The following is a 24,092-nucleotide window of genomic DNA, read 5'->3' as shown; positions in this document are numbered from 1 at the left end:
ACCTTGAGATAGAGATGTAAATAAATATAGTAGTGTTTTTTTTAAAGTTATTATCAGAACAGCTGAGGTATTCATATAATCCCAGCACTTAGGCCAGCCTGGGCCACATAGCGAGTTCAAAGCCAGCCTGAGCTACACAGCTAGACTCTGTTTCAGACACCATAGGAGATTAGTGGTAGATGATTTGCTTTCCCTGGGAAAGGCCCTGGATTCAATTCCTCAGCATCACCCACAATAAAAAGCTATGAAATGAAAGCCTGATATATATATAACACACACAAGTTAGGAGACACAGCCATTCACTCCCTTTCTGGGGAGGGGACTTGCTGGTGACCCCCAGGACTTCCTGCTTGTTCCCTAGAGGAACCCAGGAGACTTCAGAAAAGGCAGCAGAGGGCGATGTAGGGATCAGTATGGCTCCTCCAGCCTTGAGACTGTCTAGAAGATACTGGAAAGTAGCGTGGCCCATTCTCTCTCCTAGGCCTGCGGCTGTGCCATATGCTCAGCCCATAGCTCTGAGAAGGGGGCCCAAGGACAGAGAACCACCCCTGGGTACCAAGCTTTCCTATCACTGGGTCACTCCAGGTAGACTTTTGGTATCCTCACGTAGAGGTCCCTCCCCGACCCCAAAGGACAGCCTTTCACAATGTCCCTTCGGTATCAGCAGCCACTGTCCTCTTGCTTCCAAACCTGCCATTTTTTTTAACCTTCAGCTGTAGAGTGAAGGGAGAAGGCAGAAAAGGGGCCTTTTATAACCAAATTATCTCTGTGCATTCATCTGCCATTATGTTAATGCATGGCGAAGCCCGGCAGATGGTCCAAAGTCAATTACACTGGTGTTAAAAAGGGAGAAATTGACCTTTTCAGGACTCACTTGGATTCCTAAGCAGAGTTTGCAAACTCAAGCTCCAGGCCTGGCATGGGGGCAGAGGCACAGAGGACTTCAGAAGGAAAAGAAGGACGCAGTCGGGTGACAGCCCCGGGACTCCAGCCTATCACAGGCGGCCTTTCATACCTGCACATCCGTTCGAAGAGGCCAGCGTAGCCATCACAGTTGGTCTTCTGGGTCCTCAGGATGTCAGTGGGTTTGAAGGCTTGGTGGTCCTTCTCCTGGGCGGCCTCCATGTCGTACTCTGGGGGACAGAGGAAGGGGCTGTGAGCATGCAGGGCTCCCAGGTGGCTGAGGCCGGCTTAGAGAGGAAGGGAAAGCCACAGAGCCCACAGCATGGCCTCCACCCCCGCTGCGCTTAGTAGCAAACAGTGGCATGAATGGGAACAGAACCCCAACCTAGCCAGAGAGGGGACATGTCACCTTTGGTGTAGGGGGCAAAAGGGAGACCGAGGCCGAAGCAGGGAGGACCACCAGGCCCTCACAGTGAGCATCTTTAATCCCAGCACTCAGAAGGCAGGGGTGGGCTGATCTCTGTGAGTTCAAGGCCAGCCTGGTCTACAGAGTAAGTTCCAGACTAGTCAGGGTTGCATAATAAGACCTTATCTGAAAAAAATAAAAAAGCTGATGGTGGTGTAGGGGAGGAAGTGGTAGCCTCCCTCAGGTTCAGACCTTAGGTAGGTGAGTACATTTTCTAAGCTGTACCTGGAGGACAAACAAGCCTCAGGGAATCAGGGTGGGACACTGGCTGTTCTTTATGTCAAAGGACTAAGGGTCACCCCACTACTTGATAGGTCACCATCTCCCCATTTGAGGACCTCAGCAAGGGGTAGCAGGTCCTTGCTAGCCTCCTCTATGGCTTGTCAGGACCTGGTGAGAGTCCCAAGTCTGTCCTATGGAGAGCAGTGGCCAGCTGCTCGGGCCTAGGTCCCTACAAGAGCTCTGAAAACCCTGGGAGTAGGTGGAAGCCAGTGGCCGAGGACATGGGTGTGACATTAGGAGGCAGGGAGGCGAGCACCTGCCCTTCCTGGCACTGGTTTAGGACCTTCTGGTATTGTTGCTGCTCTTCAGACAGCTGTGCTGTCCCCAGCCTGAGGCCACCCTTCTTGGGTTCTCTTTGTAGAACAGGCTCACCAGGAATCCAGGACCCAGGGAAGGCAGCTTCAGGGTGAAGACCCAGGTCTGGAGGGTAGATTTATCTTCCTTTGTTAGTTTTTGGTAACTTCAGGCACTAGGGAACCCTTCTCTCTGACCTAACTCACTCCTCACACTGAGCAGACAACAGAAACAGGAGTCTGGGGGGTGGGGGGGGGTGGGGGGTTCCAGTGCTGCCCCCTGGTGGTGTACCTATGTGGTGGCAGATCCAGATCCAGATGGCTCGGACCCTTTCCAGGTCGCTGTGGGCTTCCTGGAGCAAGTCACTCACCAGCTCCTCTAGGCCACTCTTGACTGTCACCTGTGAGCAGAAAGAGCAGAGTGCACTGGAGCCCAGGGAGTGTGGGAATCTAACATCTGCCCCCTGTGGCCAGTCACTCTTCCCCCAGGCCGGAAGCTGGAGCAGAGCCCAGGAGGGCAGAGGCTGTCAGGGGGTAAATGTGCTGGCCAGTTGAATCTCAGGCCCTAGAGCCATCTCAGCGTTTCTCCTTCATCTGGGGCCAGCCAGGTGGGCATCTGGGTAGCTATAGCAGCCTGTGGTCATGGTTAATATTTACTAAAACATCTGTGCTGGCCTGTTTTATGTCAACTTGACACAAGCTAGAATCATTTGGGAAGAGGAAACCTTGACTGAGAAAATACCCCTCCCAGATTGGCCTATGGACAAGCTTGGGGTGCATTTTCTTAATTGATGATTGATGTGGGAGGACCCAGCTTTCTGTGGGCAGTGCCACCTCTGGGCTGGTGGTCCTGGTTGCTACAAGAAAGCAAGCTGAGCAAGCCATGGGGAGCAAGCCAGTAAGTGGTGTTCTCCACGCCCTCCGCATCAGCTCCTGCTTCCCGGCTGCCTGTTTTGAGGTCCTGCCCCGCTGTCCCTGGATGATGGACTCCAAGTTTTAAGATGAAACAAACCCTTTTCTCCCCAAGGTGCTTTTGGTCATGGTGTTTCATCGCAGCAACAGAAAAGGAGCTGAGACACCTCCTATGCATTTAAACACAACCCTTGGGCCTTCTGTTCCTCAGCCATACTGTTGTGGTTTAAATGTGAAATGTCCTCCCTAGGCTCATGTATCTGAACCCTTGGTCCCCAGATGGTGGTCCCCAGGTTGTGGGACTTTTAGGAGGCAGAGTCTTGCAGGAGGAAGTAGGTCATTGGAGGGCAGGTTTTAGGGCCAGCTCCATTTCCTGTCTGTTCTCTTCCTGCCTGGGGTTGCAATGTGTCTAGCTGCCCCGTGCTCGCAATGCCAATGGCCTCCCTGCCCCGATGGACCGTAACTCCTTGAACTATGAGCCCAAGCAAACCCTTCCTCCATCCACCTGCCTCTTGTCAGTTATTCGATCACAGCCACAGGAAAGGAACAAATGTACGCTGTGAAAGGACAGTCCTAGGCTAGCCATCTGGTTTACTCCAGGTATGTTCAAGAGGGGCCTGGAGCTAGGTCGGTTATCCTGACTTAGGGAGGGCTAAGTCACCTTTGGGGCCCTTAGCTAGGGGGCCAGTTCTCCTACCTGTGAGGCAGAGGCATCAAGTTTCTCAAAGTGCCGCAGGTCCAGGGGCATGGATTTCAAGCTGGACCTGTCCCAGGGGTAGGCTGGAAACACAGGGAAACCAGGTGAGCAGGGCACCCACTGAGGAGGGTTGGGAGCCCAAGCCTTGTGATGCCTTGGAGGCTCCGTGGCTGTTTAACCTTTCTGACACCGAAACACTCATTCTGAGAGCTGTACCTTCTAGAAGGGTTCCTTTGGACAAAGTGGTTTGGGAACTGTGACGACCCCTACAGTCATCTAGAAGATCCACACTTGAGACTATTTTAAAGACCCTGAAATTCAGCACTAAAGACCTTGGCTAACACAGTTGTGACCAGGTAATTACTGATGGAATCTTTCTCTCTCTGGCATTTAGTGTTTTTTTTTTTTAATTTTTTTTTTTCTGTAAGAAACATTTAAGCAGTGTTGTTGGACCCTGGCATTCTCAATCAGGGAGGGTCCCATGGCCATGTGCTTGCTGTAAGGTACCTCAAGGCATGCTGGGTATAAGAAAGCCTGGCAAAGCTGGCCACTTGGGTCCCATAGGAGGCTCCTTGTGTAGGAATCAGGCCACAAGTGTAGAAAGGAAGAAAAAAAAAAACTGAACACTGATGTTGGTTTACGGCTAGCATCTACCTAGGCTTTCCCACTGGACACAGGAGAGCGTCAGTCAGTGTTGGGAGGCAGATCTGGGACTTGGGGGCTGATATCATCTGGGCTCATGTTTACCCATGGAGTTGGAGCTGGAATATCTTAATGCAGATAACCATGAACCCAGGTAGTGTGGTCCAAAGGCAGCCACTCCCATCAGAGTGGGGGATAACTGGCCAGCTCCTGCTGAGTGCCCCGCTTTTCAGAGTTCTCATCAGAGTGGCTCCCATCACTGCCCGACAGCAGCACTTGAGTGACAAGTGAGTGTCGAGCGGACTTTCACGCCACCCAGGCTTCCACTCAGTTTAGCTCTTCCTCGCTCCTGTTGAGGATGGCATTTCTAAAATGGGGTTAAAAATTCTATTGTATTAGTTCCTTCTTTCCTGGTTCCATTTTTACAATATTTGATATTTTATATTCAAAATACCCACGATGATTCATGCCTCATTAAACCTACCTTCTGAGCAGATTATATAAGATTCAAATAGGAAAATAGGATTTTGTATGAAGACATTTAAAACACCAGTAGCGTTAATTAACTTATTCAAATTCTAAAGCAAAATAGGCAGATGTGCATGGAGCCATAGACGGCATCTGGCCTACCAAGGGGGAAACTGAGGCCTAGAGAAAACAAATTAGGGGAAAAAGCAGGATTCCAAGCCAGACCACCTATCACCTCCTATTACCTCATTCAGTGTTTCTCTGCCTTAACCTGCTACTCACATGATCCCCATTTATGGACATTTGGCATTCTATTTTATTTACTTATTTACATTTTTTTGTGATGGTGGGTATTGAACCCAGAACCTTGCACATGGTAGATAAGTTTTCTTCCACTGAGCTTTATTTCAAGTCTTCCATCTAAGGTTAAATTTTTTTTCTTCTTTTTCTTTTGGAGACAGGATCTCTAGTTCAGGCTTGTTTTCTCTGTGTAGCAGAGGGTGACCTTGAACTTCTGATCTTCCTGCCTCCACCTCCGAGTGCTAGGATTACAGGAGTATGTCAGCATACCCAGTTGATCTGGTTCTGAGGACTGAACCCCGAGTTTCATACATGCTAGGTAGACATCCTACCACCTGAGCTACATTTTCAGCTCCCAATTCTCATCACTCTAAATTCTGATTTTAGTGTCTTTTGTAGTGGACTGTTCTGTAATCAGAAGGGGTTAATGTTTAGCATTGGATGAAATCTGTCATTACAGCTTTTCCTTCTACACTTGTGTCCATGGCAAGACATTACTAGTCGTTCATGACACTCTTTCTCCCAAATTCATGGATTGTTTCAGACACTTGATGTTCCAGTCAGCCAGTACCAATTGACTGGAGACTGGACCATGAGACCAACTCACTGCTTTCTCCAGAGGCCCCAGAGAAGGCCTGGGACTCACCATGGGCGTCTTTCCCTCCAGGCTGCCGGGGTCTCATGTTTCCATTTTTGTCACCTTGTAAACCTGTAATAGCCCAAAGGTCAGAGATACTTCAGAAGGAACAGAAAAGCAAGCTCTGCCGATTCTCTAGGTGGCGGTCCTAGCTGCCCAACCGCGTCACGCTTTCCCTCACATCCCCATCCCCACCCACCACTGCATCGTGGCCAGACCTTCCATGAGGCCCGCTGGGGCAGAGGAGCAGCTGGAAACAGGGACTGAAGGACAGGAAAGGGATCTATGGTCCTTGAGCCAAACCAAGTGGTCTTTGATCTCAGTGCTTTCTACCCTTCCTCAGGCCCACATGGAGCTGTGGTCCAGTGGTCTACCCCTCCCCCATGTTCTGCCATCTTGGGACATAGCTGCAGGCACTGAGAGTACAAACCAGCTCCTTCCAGATCACCCCAAGACAGGAACTGACTATGGGTTAAGAATGATAATAGAGGCACAGAAGGAAATGTGCATGGACCTCAGGACCCAGAAGGTCATGTATCCCTCGGAGGAAGTGGCCTGATGCTGTGAATTCTGGGAGGTTAAGGTGGAATGGTTAAGGCAGCCAACAGGAGAGTCCCTGGGGGAAGAAGCAAAGAGCCTTTGCTGCTGGTTCCAAGCCAGGTCAGGAGGACGCCGTCTCTAATGAAGCCATATGAGGTTGGGGGTGGGCTCACCAAGGCAGGTGTCTCATGCCCCTAGAAGCCACTTAAGGCTGTAAATATAAGAACTGAAAGTTGAGAAGGTGCTTGCCATTCCCAGAAATAGGTTCTTGTTTTTCCTTGGACTTTCCCTTCCTCCCCCATCTTCAGAGTAGCTAGTACTTTACTGGGAACTTAGAACAATCCTGCAAGGGAGATTCACTTATTACCTTCCTTTTTTATATGAAAAAAAAAAAATCCAAAAGAAGGTTAAGTGAAACCACATAGTGGAATCCAGAGCCATGCCAGACTGCCTTCCTGGGGCCCTGATGGCTGAGGATTGCCAGGATAGCCTAGGGAGGTTTTGGTTCATTGAGTGGACATGGGAGGGACTTGAGCTTGGCTGTTCTTGCAGTGCTCCCCCCGCTTTCCTTATGAGGTCCCCATCAGCCCAAGAGGCAGGCCGGGGTGAAGACAGAGCAGGGATGGAGGGCTGCTGTGTTCCTGCCTGCCTACACATGCTGACAATGGTCACATTTGGCTTCAGATTTGGACCTGAGTTTTTCTCTCTTGGTTGGGTAGCTTTCTTGTACAGTCAAATCTCCTTTCCAAGCCCCAATTTGCTGGCTTGAAAAACATGGGGCAAATACTAGCATCTACATGTAAAGGTCACAAAGCCGAGGCATGGAAAGTACTTAGTGCTGTGCATGCCACAATTTGGGCAGTCCACAGATGGCATCTTAAAGCACTGGTAGCAACAGTCTGGTGAGGGAATGCACCCTTGGTTACATGCCACATCACCTGGGCCTCATGGCGGAGACACGGAAGAGCAGGGCTGAGGTTGCGCTTTGACTGTGAAATGCCCCGTAGACTTATGTGTTTGGACACCTGGCCCCCAGATTTCAGTTTGGGAAGGATGTAGAAACTTTAGGAGGTGATGCCTCTCTGGAGGAAGTGGGTAACTGATGGGCAGGTCTTGAGTCTCTCTAGCCTAGCTCTACTTCCTGTCTGCTTTCTGCTTCCTGTTTGATCACCATGCCAGGCGCACGGTAAGGAGTCCAGCTGCACTCTCCTGCCATCATGGAGCTTCCTGCTGCCAAGTCTTCTCTGTCACTGTGGGCTGTGTCTTCTCAAACGAGGAGCCCAAATCAATCCTTCTTCCCTCAAGTTGATTCTTGTCAGGTGGTCACAGCAATAAGAAGAGGAACCAACGCAATGCACATGGATAGGAGAGTCACGCTTTTCCCAGGCTGCAGGCTCAAGCCCCTCTTTGATTTTTTTTCAGAAGATATCCAGGCTGGAATCTGACTCACTCACTCTCCCTGCCAGCCCTCTATTGAGCAGCCCCATACACATACGTACGTTTCGCCAAAGAGAACTTCTTGAGCAGCTGGGGCATGGCATCTTGCGGGTGGATTTCTACGGTCAGCTGAGTACCTGCAAAGGGGAAGGTGACATCTTTAACCAAATGCTGCCAGGAAGGGCGCACCACTCATGACAGATGTTGAAACAACAGAACATGCTTCATTTTAGATCTTTCTGTTGACTATGCAGATAATACGGGACTTTCAGAATAACTCAAACAAGGAACACAGTCACTCTCTACTCCTTCTAATGCAGCCATCACCTTAAATAGAATACATAGGAAAAAACACCTGCAGATCTGGGGAAGTCAGTGATTCAAAAGAATGGGGTGGGGTGGGAAGGTAATGATGGGGTGTGTGGTGGTTTGAAAGAAAATGGCCCTCAAAGGGAGTGGCACTGCTAGGAGGTGTGGCTTTGTTGGGGTAGGTGTGGTCTTGTTGGAGGAAGTGTGTCAGTGTGGAGGTGGCCTTTGAGGTCTCATATGCTCAGGCCACGCCCAGTGAGATAGACCACTTCCTGTTGCCTGTGCAAGATGTAGAATTCTGCTCCTTCTCCTTCAACACCATGTCTGCTGCATGCTGCCATGCTTCCTGCCATGATGATAATGGATGGAACCCCTGAACTGTAAGTGAGCCACCTCAATTAAATGCTTTCCTTCATAAGAGTTGCTGTGGTCATGGTGTCTCTTCACAGCAATAGAAACCCTAACTAAGACATGGAGTGAGACATCACTATGGAGTTTAGCCTTCTCCTTCTCCCTCTGCCATCTCCTAGAGTTGGTCAAAGGCATCCTAACCCAGAAGTGCACAGTGGATGAAAAACAGCACTCAAGAAAAAAAAATCAGTTTCTACTCAAAGAGTGAGAACGGGACCCCTAATTGTCACAGGGAGTTGGGACATCCTGTGCTGTGTTTTCCCTTATCCTATATTCTCCTGATTCAGCCCATAAACAAGTAAATGAGCAGCTGTGAGGTTAATGGCCAGGCATACATGGCATGCATAGTTTCCCTCCCTCCCTCCCTCCCTCGCTCCCTCCCTCCCTCTCTCTGTCTCTTTCTGTCTATCTCTTTGTCCCTCTGTCTCTTTCCCTCCCTCCCTCCCTCTCCATCTCTCCTGCTGAATGTTCCCAGACACAGTTATAAAAAGTATGTGACAGAATGAAAAGACCAAAGCTCCAGCTTTTTGGCCAGAGGAATAGGAAGTAGGTGATAAAGGCAGACTGCAGGGTGTAATTCCCTAAAGTTACAGATAAGCTCCCATGATCACCTCTGAGCTGTACATCACAGGTCTCACCCCATGCACTATACCATAGTCTGAATACTAAACACTGGGGAAGACCAATGTCCTCACTCTGAACTGGCCACAGTATGGCGTATGCAGGCAGACAGGCCCTGCAAAAGCCACTGCATGGCACACACAGACAGCAGGCCCTGCAAAGGCCACTGCATGGCACACACAGACAGCAGGCCCTGCAAAGGCCACTGCATGGCACACACAGACAGCAGGCCCTGCAAAGGCCACTGCATGGCACACACAGACAGCAGGCCCTGCAAAGGCCACTGCATGGCACACACAGACAGCAGGCCCTGCAAAGGCCACTGCATGGCACACACACACAGCAGGCCCTGCAAAGGCCACTGCATGGCACACACACACAGCAGGCCCTGCAAAGGCCACTGCATGGCTCACACAGACAGCAGGCCCTGCAAAGGCCATTGCATGGCACACACAGACAGCAGGCCCTGCAAAGGCCACTGAATGGCACACAGACAGCAGGCCCTGCAAAGGCCACTGCATCACACACAGACAGCAGGCCCTGCAAAAGAAACCACCCAAAACTACTTAGCAGAACACCCGGGAAGGTCTCAATTTGAGAAAGAAGAGATAATAACTGATGTGAGTCCCATGACAACCCACATTTAACTCAAAGATGTTAAAACAACACAAAAGCCATGCTATGAAACGTAAGGTATCTGAAATAAATGGAAAGACACAAAACTCAGCAAAGAAACAGAAGACGTAAAGAACCAAGTGAAGATTTCCACACTGAAAAAGAAGACAGGTTACAATGTTCTCTGCAACAAAGGAGAGACCCAGAGAAGAGTACACATGGTCCACTCTGAATAACACGAAAGTCAGAGCACTTGAGGGACCAGAGGACCATAGTTAGAAGTCTATTGTTCATGGCACTGACATCTCAATCATGGACAGAAAAGTATCTGAAGAAATAACAAACTACTCAAATTTGACAAAAGACACACATATGGACTCAAGTTTAATGTGTCCCAAACAGGATAAATAAAGGAAGCTCCAAGCCCAGACATGATGTAATCACATCACTGCAAGAAAAACTCCCTGAAAGCTCTGAGGATAAGTGACACATTACATATTGGATTGCTACAGGTGTCTCATCAGAAGCGATGTCAGAAGGATATGGAATCTTTAAAAAATTCTGAAAGGAATTAACTGTCTCTGTCCAATAAAAATAACACGTGAGAATGAAATAAAGACATTTTCAGATACAGTGAATCCAAGACCAAGTTATTTGCTCAATAGGAGACCCACTCAGAGTCAGGAAAACATCAGAGATAGAGAAGTATTATAAAGGAGTGAAAAAAAGTTAGCTTATCAAGATGTGACGATATTAAATACATATTCACCTGAATACAAAGGTTTAAAATAGTGAAATAAAACCCACAGAATTATAAAGAACGGACAAATATACATTATAGTCAGAGGTTTCAGCACTCTGCTCTCAGTGACTGAAGGGACTGATAAAATGGAAATCAGCCACTGTAGAGAAATATTAAAAGACACCGTTAGCTGGCATGGCCTCTGGTGATGTAGAGAATGTCACCCAGTGGTAGTGGAAGGCAGTGGAATACACATCATGTCACGTGTTCACAGGGCATTCACTAAGACTCCCTGTGTGTGGTGGATACCCTGTACTTCCCACGTGCTTTGCTATGATAAACAACCATGTGGTAAACATCAGGATAAAGACATGTTCAACACTTTTCAAATCAGTTCCTGTGAGTGAATTCTTCAACACTGATTGAAGGGAACGGGGATTTTGTAAAGCTTTTATTTGACACTGGCCAACTTTCCCAAAATAGTTCCTTGGTTTATGACTCCACCAATGGGGTGGGGTGTGTGTGTGATGCTTTATCCATCCCTGCATTCTTGCTGTGGTTGATTGCAAAAGTGTTCATACTTCGTCATTTTCCCAATGAGAAGTGTTTTGTTTTACCCCTTGAATGTGGGCAGACCTCAAGAGTTCGCATGGCCAATTAGCCTGTGGCAGAAGCCGTGTTCTGATTCAAGGTTTGAGTTTAGCCCTGGAGAGGCTTTGCAATGCTTGCTTGCACTCTCGGCATCCCTGCCAGAGTGCTGCGTGTGCACAAGACTGTGGGTGAGAGACCACAGGGAGCAGAGCAGGGCTGCTCAGGTGAGGCTATCTGAAACCAGCTGGTCTCCAGCCAGCCCACCAGCTGACAGCCAGCACATGCTCCAGCCCAGCCAAGAGCCCAGATCAGCTGGGAATGGCGTGGACAGTGATCGTCCAGCAGACCTGCAGGCTTGGAAGGTACCAGTGCTGCTAGCAGCTGAGCCCTGTGGTGGTGGACAACACAAACATGTCTGCTAAGCTCACTGGCACCTGCTTTCATAAATCCTTTAAATTTTTATTAACGAAGGGTACCTTATTGTTTTATGTATTTCTTTAATTTTTAGTGTAGAGGGTTTTTTATATTTTATTTGCTATGTAAATTTGTATTTTGTGTGCTGACTATATATGTGTGTGTGTATATATATATGTATATATATATACACATACATTTATTATGTTTGCCTCAATGATTTTGTAAGAAAGAGTTCCTTTTATTAATCCTTTGTTAAATATATTGCAATTATTTTCCTTTGTAGAAAAACAATATTGATTTCCTTATGTGCTCTTAAAACCTGTTTTGCATGCCAAAGAGACAAAAAATAGAATGTGTTCTCCCCAGACCAAGGCTTAATATTTATTTAAAATATTTAATTATTAATTAATTAATCAGTTAGCTAATGTGTGTATCTGTGTGTGTGTATGTGTATGTGTGTATGTACAAAGGTCTAAAGGGGACATCGGATGTCCTTTATCTTTTTCCACCTATTTCTTTGAGGCAGGGCCTCTCTCTGAACCTGAGGCTTGTGTTTTAGCTAGGCTGGAAGGCAGCAAGTCCCAGAGAGCTCTGCTCTCTGCTAGTCTCGGAGCTGGGTTACAGGCATTTGAGAGGATGCCTGCTTGTTACAGTGGGTGCCGTGATCTGAACTCTAGCCCTCATGATTGTGGAACAAATGCTCTTAGCCACCAAGAGCCATCTCTCTAGCCCCACACTCATCTTCAAGTGTAATATCTAGCACATCCACTGCCAGTGAACACCAGCCCCGTGAGCTTGTGACAATGATGCTGGGTATTTCAGAATTCAGGGCACCAGTCTGTTCTGATCAGAGGATTGGTGCCACTGTCATCCATAGTGTAGTCCCCTTGCAGGCCTGGTCAGTATGGCCTCTTCACTTTCTCCTGCAACTCTTTCTGAAGTGTTTTTCCAAAGTGATGTGTGGCCACAAGATGCTTTGGGAAAGATGAAGTGTGAACCGCTCCCCCACATGCTCTTTCTTTTGTGGGTTGTAACCCAAAATGCTTTCAGTCCCACAATAAATGGATCTTTCTGACCAGTGTGGGTTTTTTTTTTCTCCCAAACCCAGTTTGGAGATTGCTGGGCTGAAATGACCTCTGTAACTTTATAGGAGCTGTGAAGGTGAACAGCTTGCTGGCCTGTAGCTCAACAATGAACCTCTCCCTCATATTTCTCCTAATTTAGGTACACCCAGCCACTCCCCCACTAGCCATGTTTCTTTGTTAAGAATGATGAGGCTGAGAAAGAGACCACTGTTGTGGCCCTCCTGGGCCTGACAGGGAGGTGGCCTCATATTGATGGGGGAGCTGTAGCCCAGCAGCTCTCTCTGTCACCATTTCGACCCCCTCTCTCCTCCCTGCAAATCTTCACTCTATGTCCTGCCCAGGACCTGGCCATCCCCAGGCTATGCTGCTGTCTTATTCCAAATGCAGTCAAGTTTCACCCCTATTCTGGAGTCATGCGCTCCTCCAGAGATTGAGAGACATTCCTGGATACTCAGAAATGGCCTGGGGTCTCCACCCTGTGTCTATATGGACAGCATTCACTAGAGAGGAAGACAGTGCACCAACCTCACTTTTAGATCAAATAAAACTCAGATTTTAATAAAAAGCACTAACCTGTCTCAACTCTCATCATTGAGGCATGGTCTAGGATAAAATTCAAGTCAGCTAAATCACAAGCAGATGCCAGTCACACTGACCTTGACCACCAAGCAGCCGACCGGAAACCCCAAACAACTGACAAGATCCTTCCTGGGACTTCAGGTGGCCTGGCTAGCCTCCCTCAATGCACCCTTCCCCAGCAATTCATTTGCCATCCCAATAATCTTCTGAAACTGCAAACTTGGTCATTTAGTGAAGGCATTTTCGGGATTATTTCTTGCCAGCCCTATGAAGTGGCTGTCTGTCTGGTCCTTTTCTAAACACTGCCGACTCTCCTTCTATTCTCTCTTAAAAGCAGAGATGCTTACAGGGTACCAAGTCTATGTGGGCACTGTCCTGGGCCCGCCATTTACCCAGTCAGGTGACATTTCCCACATGACACCTCTCCTAATGGCTCCTGGTTTCAATCGGTATTTGTCTAAAGGCTTAATTTACTCAGAATACCTAATGTGGGCATGGCAAGTGGGTTTTGTGTTGTTCATTAACTCTGACTGATTGGAAGTGGTTGCCTGGAGCATCGATCAATTAACAAATACTGCCAGGCGAGCATGTGTGCATGGGTGTGAGTATGCACGCACACGGTGGTAGACAGATGTGCGGAGTTATCTCAGGACTTATGTAGACACTCGGCACCATTGACTTAAAGAGTCTTTTTATACATGCCGATCCACTTAACAGCCTGGACATACAGTTTTATCTTAGTTAAAGCATTCATCATCTTAAAGGCGCTCTCAAACGAACCATGCACAGCTACATTTTCAAAGACACATGCTGTATGCATCCAGGATGCAGTAGTTGGTGATCAGTCAGCTATGCAAACTGGGAACAAGCATAATGGGTGTGATTTCAAAAACGACTCCTCAGCCACAGCCCTGAGGGCCTGAAGTCACAGTGTCTCTTAGCAATCTCCTTCCTGTCATTCAACTCAAATGCCCACTGTGGAGCCATCTTCCAGAACCCCTTTGTACTAAGATCCATGTTTCCAAGGTGCTTTGTACCACTCACTGTATACAATCTACCACTGAACAAGTTGCTGAGGAGGGGAAAAGCTGAACCATTCTGAACCAGAGCCTTGGATTTCTTACTGGGGTGGGACAGGGAAGTTGTATTCAACCTACTAGAGAGGTCCGTGTCCTTTGGGGGCCAGTGTGGTACAGAAGTTATGCCCTCTTGGCTTTGAGAGGTAGACAGACATGTTCAACTCCTGTGTCGGACTCCTTCTAAGTCGCATAACTTGAGGCAAGATGTTTGGATGTCTCTGTGCCTCAGTTTCTCTAGTTTTCCACCCATAAAGTGGATCTCACTTTTGAGAGATGGTAACTTTCCACAGATCATGGCTGAGGGGAAGAAATGAGGAGCCATGAAACACACCTGACTTCACAGCGGGCGCACACCTCGTGTTCTGCCTCGGGTCTATGCTGTGATTGTACTTGCCAAGAAAGCTGTTGTGGGGCTGACAGGGCCTTCCCCTTAATGGCGTTTTCCTCTTTCCCTTGGCCCCAGCCACTCGCTCTCCACACCCACCAGACACATGCCAGCCTGGTGGTGCCTTCGTGCCATGGCTCCCGGCTAAAAGCTCTCCCCCGACCCCGACGCCCCTGCGTTTCCCCCACTCCCTCTTCTCTCATTCAGATGAGATGTCTCAGATATGGCTCACCTGCTCTTTTTTCCTCAGGGTGTGTGTGTGGGGATGCTGGAGATGAGACCAACAATCCTCACGGATGCTACTCGAAGCGCTAAGCTACGCCCAGCCCCATCTATTCTGTTTACAATTGGTTCTTATCATGCATTTTCAGGATATCCATGCAGGATCTCTGACTGCAAGGGAGATTTTGCAGATGCGCCGTGACTATAGATCTCAGAGTGATTATTCTGGGCTCTCTGGTTGGGCCTTAAATGTGACCACATAAAACTTTATAAGAGGGAGAACTGCCTACTTATAAGGAGAGAAGCTGATGTGATAATGGAAGCAGAGACTGGAACGACACAGTCATAAAGCTAAGGAATGCTGGCAGCCTGTCGGAGCAGGAGGCAAGGATGGATTCCCTCCCAGAGCTTCAAAGGCTCCAGCCTGCTGACACCTGCCTTTTACCCAGGGGAGCTGACTTCGGACTTCGGACTCCCAGAAGCTTAAGGCAAAAATCTTCTTGCTGTTCTTAGCCAATGGGCTACAGGAGACTGATCTACCGCCTTGCCCCCACCATCCCTCCTGCTTTAATTTTTCCTTCAGTCTTTCCCTCTCACTAGGACTCAGCCCTGCAGGCAGGAGCCTTGGTTTTGTTCCGCACGTGAGAGAATGGCCACCCATTCATGATCTTTTTGCAAGGTATCGCCATCATGAGCCTTGTGCAGCCAAGTCAGTTTCAGAGATCTAGCATGGTACTTGTGCTTCAGGAGGCAGCATGTCTGCATCCCTTGGGTAGCATGGTATAGTTTCCTTTTATGTTATGGCATCAGCAATGGCAGTCAATTCTTTGGGCGGAGCCCGAGACACCCCCCCCCTCTCCCAGGCATCTGGTGAAGAGCCATGGTGGAGTCCTCTAATTAGGCTCTCTTTCCAGCCATAGTTTTGGACCCCTCACTTCCATCTCCTGTTCCTCTCAGATCCAGACAACGGCAGACTCAGCCTGGCCAGTGGTACCCTTGCCTGTCATTTCCAAGCACCCAGAGCGGTACTGGGAAAGCGAGGACTCTCAAGGAAGGACCAGGGTGCTTCACCTTGCCGCAGCAGCCTCAGCACTAAGGGGCATGTTTCAGTAGGCTCAGCTTCAGCAGAGGTCATGGAACCTTTGTGACTCAGGACATGGGAGCACTTGGACACTGTGAGCCAGCAGGAGATCAGTTTCCAGCCGTGTGAAGGGTAATGGCTAAGACCTTGCTGGGGTTGGAGGGTAGGGTACCAGAGAGCTGGCCTTGACTCTTGCTGGATAACCACCCCAAGCCTTGCTCTCCTCATCTGTAAAGCAGTGAGACTACCACCCAGTTAGGATTGCTTTGATAGTTCAGTGTGTATATGGGCTGGCCGAGTCCCAGGTACATGCTTTGTGCTCAGTGAGTGTTAGCTGTAGCGGTGACAATGATATTGGTAATGATGGGGTTCCATGACCCCAGGAGCTTCATTTCTTGATTGGGGACTAGGGGAAAGGCAGACTTGGACCACACAGCTTCTCAGTTCTTCCTCTGGGATGCTAGGAGATGAAAGGATGCTCCAGTCTCCATGGATCAGAGAGGAACTGCTCCCTATAGCCTGATCTCCATACCCTGTGCTCTCTGGCTGGGGCGGCAGAGCCAGGCACACAGCCACGGGTGACATGGCAGTTAGCAATGCGTCTCTTACCTTGGTTGTCATAGGAAGTGATGACCTGTGGCGGCTGAAGGCACTGCTTCTCTGGCAAGTTTCCTGTTTAAGAAAGACAAAAAAGGTGTCAGTGACCACCGCGACCATGGTAAAATGTTCCCTGGTCAGGCGACAGAGGGAGCTGGTTGCACCTGAGATAGCTGTATGCTGGTGGGGGCTGAGCATATCTACAGGCCTGGTCCAATGGTGCACACTCACGCATACTGCCATGGTGTGCACATCTGTGAGCATACTGCCATGGTGTGCACATCTGTGAGCTAACACAACCATATTCCTGGGAGTCCACAAGTACACACCCCTGCAACAGAAACCTGTCCAGGCTGGGATTCACTCCAGTGGTCTATGAAACGACCACGCCAGACTTTCGGACACAATTTGCAAAAACACTTTCTCACACACAGCTAGCGGCCTGACTGATCGCCACACCTTTCTGTGGAGTGGGCTGGGAGGTTCCAGCATGGTACTTGGACTCTAAGTTCCCCAACTCCCAGCTTATCTTCCTTCTTCCTTCTGAGGAGCAAAGGCAGCAGCCTGCCTCGAGCCTTGAAGATGGGAGGAAACTCAGTTTGCTTTAGTTTCACCAACATGACAGGACACTCAACATGTGTGAGTTCTCTGTACCCACTGGGGTTATTTACATGTCCTTAGAGCCCAGTAGGGTTAGATTACAGGAGAGAGAGGCCTAGTTCTTGCTACAGGCCATCATGAGGACCCGTGGTCTTTTCTGCCTCTTGTATTCATGAGGCATGCATTCATTTCTGCTTTATGGCTGCTCTGTGGCTGTGGACTGTCCTTACTGTGGCGGCCCCTGAACCTCCTCTTCATGGATGTAGGGAGAATCTGGGGCAGGGCCAGGATTATGGCAGAAGGAAGTTCCTGCCATCATTCCCCTTACCCTTCATCATCTCCATGTGGCCTACTGTGAGCCTCATTCAGGGGAACCAGTGGCTCAGCCTGGGAACTAGCATAGCTCTAGGGTTGCTGTCCTCTACAGTGTAGCCAGTCATCTAGGCCACTCAGTGCTTCCCATGCCTGTTCCTAGCAGAAGCTGGCCAAGGTGGGTAGGTGAGGCGCTGAGCTGGGCTAGACTTGGGATCCACATAGTAGGGACTTGCCTCGGAGACCCCTCATTCTCCAGCTTTCTCCCGTGAACAGGTTGAGCCAGGTCCCCAAGGCTTCCGGAATACGGTTGACTAGCTGAGGCCAGATCCACTGTCATTGTATGCCAACATGGGGTGATGTGGCATTGCTGGGCTAGAGCTCCAGGCCACTTAGGCGAGGACAGGCAGGCTGCCTTCTGTGGGCACGGCTGGCTGTACCTCCATGAGGAAACAGGAGCTGGGAAGGGAATCCTCAAGGAGGGTGATTGGCTGGCACAGCTCCTGTGGGGGTATTTATAGTCAGGGCTGCACAAGTGGTTTCTCTCTTGCTGTAGGGCACCAGACACTGTGCTGCTAGGCAGACTTCAGCCAGGACCAAGGAGAGCAGCCAATCACAGCAGGGGAAGCCCGTTGCTGGGCAAGCTATGGAGAGGGGTGGCTCAGCCCAAACACCTGCTGCTTCCAAAAGTTTGGAGTGTTCCAGGGTCCCCACCCTTCCTCTCACCAACACCCAAGCCCAAGGAGTATGCAGAGTAGCAACAAGAGGACAAATGTGCCCTTTTGGATCAACACCACGCTCGCTCACATTTGCGCACACTCTGTCAGCACATACCACTGGGCCACTTCCTTCTGAGATGAAGTTCCTCCAGCTGCCAGGGCTGGGCAGCCTGTTGGTTACCAGGACTGGGTGACTGGAGTACCAACAAGGCACATATGAAGCAAGGTCAGTTTCGACACTAGTGTCCTGACTCCTGGCATCCAAAAACATGGAAAGAAGCAGGTCTATTTCCCCCATGCATGCACGCCATTTAAAAAGTAGATGAAGTGTTCCACTAAAACTGCACATATTGGTGGGATGGCGGTACCATTATGTGTCCTGGATTTAGGACTTCCATAGACACTCTCAGCAGCTCTGTATTTATACCAAATATTCAATCCTGAGTTTTTTTTTTTTTTTTTTTTGCAAAGACTATTTAAATCACCCTCTGTGGACTAATACTAAGAACCCCGGTGTCTTCTGTAACTGTCTTGAGAGTTACCACATTGCTTTCTGTTTTGCCGTGTCTTTTCACTAACCTCCCATCTGACTGTGAAGATGCTCAAAGTGGAACGACCTCAGTGTTTCCTGAAAGGCCCTAAAACGGTTACCAGAGGACTCATGCAAGGCAAGAGAGAAAGAGAAAGCTGAAACGCACAAGGTTACTTACACTCTGCACCCACCCACGGCTCGCTTTGCTCACTCCCGTACTCACACACGGACCCAGCATGTGTACACACGTGCTCTGAGTGGTCATTCCTATGGCCGAAAGCTTCGGGAGTCTCACTCTTAGGCTTCTCATTGGCCCACAGCCTAACTTTGCTAGATATGATGTCGACCTTCACTGCCCCGAGTGTAGTCTTTCCCTACAGCGCAGCTTGAATTAAGGAAGCCTTTGCATGGATCCATTAGCCAGGACACAGGAGGATGAGTTCCTTAGTGGGTGTGTATGCATCTCGAAGATGACTGCTTCCCATGACCAAGGCAAGGGACACAGGGAAATTGCAATCATTTGAACACAGTCCCACAAGGACAGGGTTCTTGACCCGCTTGTTAAATGTTTAATCTCCAGCACTTAAACGTGTGCCTGGCACAAAGTAAATGCTAAAGATAGTTGTTGAAGGAATAAACATGGATGAGTTTAGTTTTTGGTTTTTTATTTTCCTTTTTGCCATTGTCTGAGGGCTGGCAAAGCAGAGTTATTCCCTCTTAGTTGTACTCTTGTTTTCCCATTTGTAGAGGCTCACGCATTTGATTCCATGGTTCACATGGCTGGGGTCTGATGGAGCTCCCTAACCACGGTCTGGAGTGGAGCTCTCAGTCCTGTGAGAATTCTGTGTTCCCATCATGCACATCACCATTGATAGTCCCCTCACCCCTGACCTCAGAGCCGTGGTAATCAATCTCAGAGGAACACAAAACAAGGCCCACTATATTTGGCCCATCCTTCATGGTGCAGAGAGGTTCTGGGCCATCAGGAAAGAGCACAGCCTGGACCCAGACAGAAGAGGCCTTGGAAAAGAACTTTTTATTGTATTCTAGAGCTCAGGGCCGTAGGGGTCTACAGCACCCTTGACTGACTCTGCCCAGGCCTCAAGTTATTACTTGATAGGCAGACCACTATCCTAGTCTGTTCAGAAAAAACAAAAACAAACAAACAAAAAACATTTTAAAGCTGGGTAGTCTTTGTGACATGAACAACCCTGCCTCTGGTGGGAACACACACACATAACCCTGCCTCTGGTGGGAACACACACACAACCCTGCCTCTGGTGGGAACACACACACACAACCCTGCCTCTGGTGGGAACACACACACATAACCCTGCCTCTGGTGGGAACACACACAACCCTGCCTCTGGTGGGAACACACACACAACCCTGCTTCTGGTGGGAACACACACACACAACCCTGCCTCTGGTGGGAATACACACACACACAACCTGGCCTCTGGTGGGAACACACACACAAGCCGGCCTCTGGTGGGAACACCACACACACACAACCCTGCCTCTGGTGGAAACACACACACACACAACCTGGCCTCTGGTGGGAACACCCCCCCCCACACACACACAACCCTGCCTCTGGTGGGAACACACACACACAACCCGGCCTCTGGTGGGAACACCACACACACAAACCTGCCTCTGGTGGGAACACCACACACAACCCTGCCTCTGGTGGGAGCACATGCACACACACAACCCTGCCTCTGGTGGGAACACACATAACCCTCACTACCCCAAGCGAAGCTAAGTTCTCTCTGATAGCCCAGGCAGCAAACAAATGGGTGCCGAAGTTCACCGCGTTGTTCCCCAGCTTCAGCCTCCAGAAGAGCAGGATCCCTGATGCCAGGGAATGCTTCCCAGGCTCACAGTGGCCTAAAGGCCTGGCTGAGCCACAAGCAGCCATGCTTGCTCACTGATTAGATGTTCGGGCCAATTTCCCAATGAACACAACCCCAGCTCTTCCAGTTACTTATCACGGTATTGAACTACAGAGACTGAACAGACAATAGAAAGGAAAAGAGATTTACCCTGAAAGCCGTTTCTTTCCAGTTCTTGCCATTTCCGGATTCCATTTCGGACACCTTGGAATCCTGTGAGATAAGGACTGGCGTGAGCGTCTTTGTGCAGGGAGCCCTAGGGCGAGTGCCACGCACCACTGTACCACTTCCAGACCCATCTGTCTTAAACAAGGCTGCTGGGAACCTGTTCTCTCAGGATCTGAGATAGGCTGCCCTTGAACGTGACACGTTTGAGGAAATGGACGCAACTCCTAAACTAAAAATATTTTTAAAATGTTAGAATGACGGTTATTAGTGGTGATGGGATTGGCTATCAGGATTTTCCAGAAGGAATTTTTGCTATACAGATGCCCAATACCCATTCCCATATCTCCAACACATAAATACGAAAGCATTGTTTTCAGTTTTGCCTGCCCATTTCTGTATGTGAGGAGTCTTGAAGTGGGGCAAGAGAGCATGGAACAAAGACTGCCTGTCCCTGTGGGAATGGAAAGGGACAGCTGCCTACTTTCCCAGCCTCCCTCGCAGCTAGAGTTTGGGCCTGGATGGTCTAGCCATGGCCCGTCTGATGCACCTGTGTTCCGCTCTGGTGATGATGCAGTCAGAAGGGAAGGGAAGCGCTCTCCCTGGCAGTGCCTGGAAATGCTAGTTGGGAGGCGAGTTCCTGACACAGAAGTGATGTATGTCCAGGCAGTGGGGACCACTGCCATAAAAACAAATTTCTGGTGTAGGAAGAGTGTCTGATGCACCTCGATGGCTGCAGAGGTGGCATTACAAGACCAGCTCCATGCCACACTTGATGGCAGGGTTCCCAGAAGCTCAGTCTCCAGTCTGGTTCTCTAACCTTTCACCCACTCAGAAGCCCCCAAGTCTTCCTCAGTCTCCCCCCTCCCCCGATCTTTTCCACAAAAGTCTCCCCACAGTCTGCTTCGTGGGAAGTACTGTTTTAAGGACATAGGTGGGAAAATTCTGGAATCCCAGAGAAAAGAAGAGAGACTGCCAGCCTTGCACCTTAAATCCTCAGCGACTCTCCTCGCCTTTGCATCCCTCTGACTCTTCTCTGCCACAAGGCCACCGTGTCTGCCTTGTGACAATAATTGAGCTTTATTCTCTTCTGATGCAGGGCACAGGCCTTCCTTCAGCTGCTCCTCAGAGGGGAACTAGATTGCTGGGGCTAGGAAGAGACACCTGAAAGACATCTCTTCTGATGCAGGGCCCTTTTGGGTTCTTGTACATTTGTGCAAGGCCTCCGAACAAGCAGTGTGACTTGGTACTTTTCTTCCTCAGGCTGTATCCCAAAGTGTGGGTGCACACTGGTCAGTACAGCCCAGGGTTCCCATGGGCGCAGACCCTGGAGACTATACACCGTCACCCTTTTCCACTTGGGTGTGGAATAGGGGACAAGGCTCTCTCCACTGCACAGCATCTTCAAGAAACCTTCACTGGGAAAATGTTTGTTGAAAAACACCAGTGCCTTTCAAGTAGGGGCGCTTTACTCCTGAGTCAGGGCCAAAGTATGTATACTGATCTGGAGTCAAGGGCGTTTTTCATAGGCTTTGGGTACCTGGAGGGCAGTTTTGATATCCAACACTTCAGGGCTTCTCTCTGTACTCTCTGGTGACTTTAGGACAGATGTGATGCAAAGGGACTCTACTGGGCAGTGGGGACTACCTTGACTTGGAAGTGGGCCTCACTCGCTGCACACGGGGAGCGGTCTTTTGGATTGTGTTACATGCGACAGCAGCCATCTCATTTCCATCAAGAAGCCTAGGACATTTTCCTTCTCCTCCAAAGACCCTAAGTGGGTCTTATCCCTTTCTCCCGCGGCAGCACAAAGAAGTATAGATTCGATCACCCTAAACAGCTAATGTCCCCATAGTCTCTACTAAACACTAACTGCTAAGGACACTCTCAACCCTCCAGCCTTTCTCCTCCTAAGCGCCTCTTCTCCAGCTCCCCAGGAGCCACGCCACTGCTCCAGCCTGTGGGGCTGGTGGGTCAAGGCTGTCCACGGAGCCACCGTCCTAGGAGGGCAGGTGGATGGACAGTGGGTGGTGTGGCTTTGTGGGCAGAAAAGCCAAGACGAGGCAGCAGGGGTCCCGAGGAACTCCAGGACTGCAGGGAGAGTCTGAGGCCGCGGCCATCTTTCTCTGCATCGCTATCATGCATCTCTCCTAAGGGAGGGTTCGCCTCGGAGACCCTTAAATCAGCGTCGGAGGCTTCCCCCAAGACCAGCACCGTGAGGTCCCCACACTTCTCAGGGATTTCCTGAACCTCCATTTGTCACCATTTATACTCGTATTGAAGCTGTGTCTATGGTGAATAGAGGCGGATCCTGCCTTCCGCCTCTATTCATTTGGAGGTTTTCATTTTCCCATCAAGTCTGCAGAACAAGTAAAATTGAAGCTAAATTCGAGTGTGGTCAGACTTCAAACCCCACTCCACCACACCCCAGCCCATGTTCCCTTTACCCATTCATGTCTTATATTTGTTGGAGGCTGGAAGAGAGGAGCCAGAAGGGAAACTGAGGTTCTGGGTTATCTCAAAGTCTGACTCAATACAAAGATCCTGGGGGGTCCCTGGTGCTCTATGGAGTGCAGCATGCTGCGTGGGAACTAGGCCTCTGCTGCATGTGATCAGTCTAAAGCCCTGACTTCTTCCTGCAGAGCGTTTTCCAACGTGTTTTGCATCCCTCAGGGAATAACGGGAGGACTCGGGCTTCCGATATGACAGAGCACCCATAGGCCTGCATGGGGAGTCAATCTGGGACAACTACTGCGCTGCGCGTTGCCAAGGGACACGGGTGCTGCGGCGCCCAGGCACAAGCAGCGGTGGGGGAGAGGGTTGGGCTGGTCTCGTTCGGGGCGCCCCCCGGCGGGCAGACCCCGGGGCTTGGTGGCTGAGGTGCCCCGGGATCCCGAGGACCTGGGCCAGGCGCGCGTTACCTCCTCGGTTTTGCAGCAGCGCGCCCGGGTCCGCCTGAGAGTCCAAGTGCGTGGCTTGGGCCGCGCGCCGCTTCTCGGAGTGCACGATGAGCAGCATGTCGATGGCCACGGCATTGCTGTCCTTCTTCAGCTCCATGGTGCCGCCTCCCTCCCGGCTCGGCGCCGCGGCTGCTCGCGAGGCTGCCTGCGCTGCAAATGGCCCAGTGCTCGCCGCTGCCTGGCGCGGGAGAGGGCGAGGGCGCGGGAGAGGGCGCTGCCCCGCCGCCGCCAGGTCCGCCCGGAGCCGCGTTTCGCTGACTCTGCCAAATTTACCATTAGGACCCGCCCGGGAGGGCGCTACCCTCCTGAAGTGCCTCTAAGTCACCTTTGAAAGGAAATCCCCGGGCCGGGCCCTGAAATGCACCCAGGCCACACTTCGCAGGCTTTCTGACCCTCCCTCCCTGAGCAAAGGCAGTGCGGGCCCTGGGCTCCAGCAAAGTTCTCCCTTCACCTGGGCCGGGTGCTGTTTCATCTCCGCCATCTAAGAGAAGCCACTGGCTAACCCTGAAACTTCAAATCAGAACTGGTTTAGTTTTGGAAAAGAAAGACAAAGAGCTGAAGGCTGAATCGCAGGGTGTGCAGATGTTGGCCACGC

The 24,092-nt window shown here is 50.1% G+C and overlaps 1 protein-coding gene across 1 annotated transcript in view; it reads right to left on the bottom strand.

Annotated features, from left to right (window-relative positions):
- Ky (kyphoscoliosis peptidase) overlaps positions 1 to 23,723 on the bottom strand; it is a 41,709-nt gene extending 17,986 nt beyond the window's left edge. Inside the window, exons 1-8 of the mRNA XM_015997378.3 lie at positions 23,459 to 23,723; positions 20,523 to 20,585; positions 16,324 to 16,386; positions 7,640 to 7,714; positions 5,610 to 5,672; positions 3,554 to 3,636; positions 2,237 to 2,345; positions 1,016 to 1,133 (exon numbers count right to left, since the gene is read on the bottom strand). Coding sequence (XP_015852864.3) covers positions 1,016 to 1,133; positions 2,237 to 2,345; positions 3,554 to 3,636; positions 5,610 to 5,672; positions 7,640 to 7,714; positions 16,324 to 16,386; positions 20,523 to 20,585; positions 23,459 to 23,594 — 710 coding nt within the window. The 5' untranslated portion in view covers positions 23,595 to 23,723. The remainder of the gene's footprint in view (positions 1 to 1,015; positions 1,134 to 2,236; positions 2,346 to 3,553; positions 3,637 to 5,609; positions 5,673 to 7,639; positions 7,715 to 16,323; positions 16,387 to 20,522; positions 20,586 to 23,458) is intronic.
- Positions 23,724 to 24,092: the final 369 nt, after the last annotated feature.

This window comes from Peromyscus maniculatus, chromosome 7 (assembly GCF_049852395.1).
Source record: "Peromyscus maniculatus bairdii isolate BWxNUB_F1_BW_parent chromosome 7, HU_Pman_BW_mat_3.1, whole genome shotgun sequence".
NCBI lineage: Eukaryota > Metazoa > Chordata > Mammalia > Rodentia > Cricetidae > Peromyscus > Peromyscus maniculatus.
This window is presented reverse-complemented; position numbering and strand designations above follow the sequence as displayed.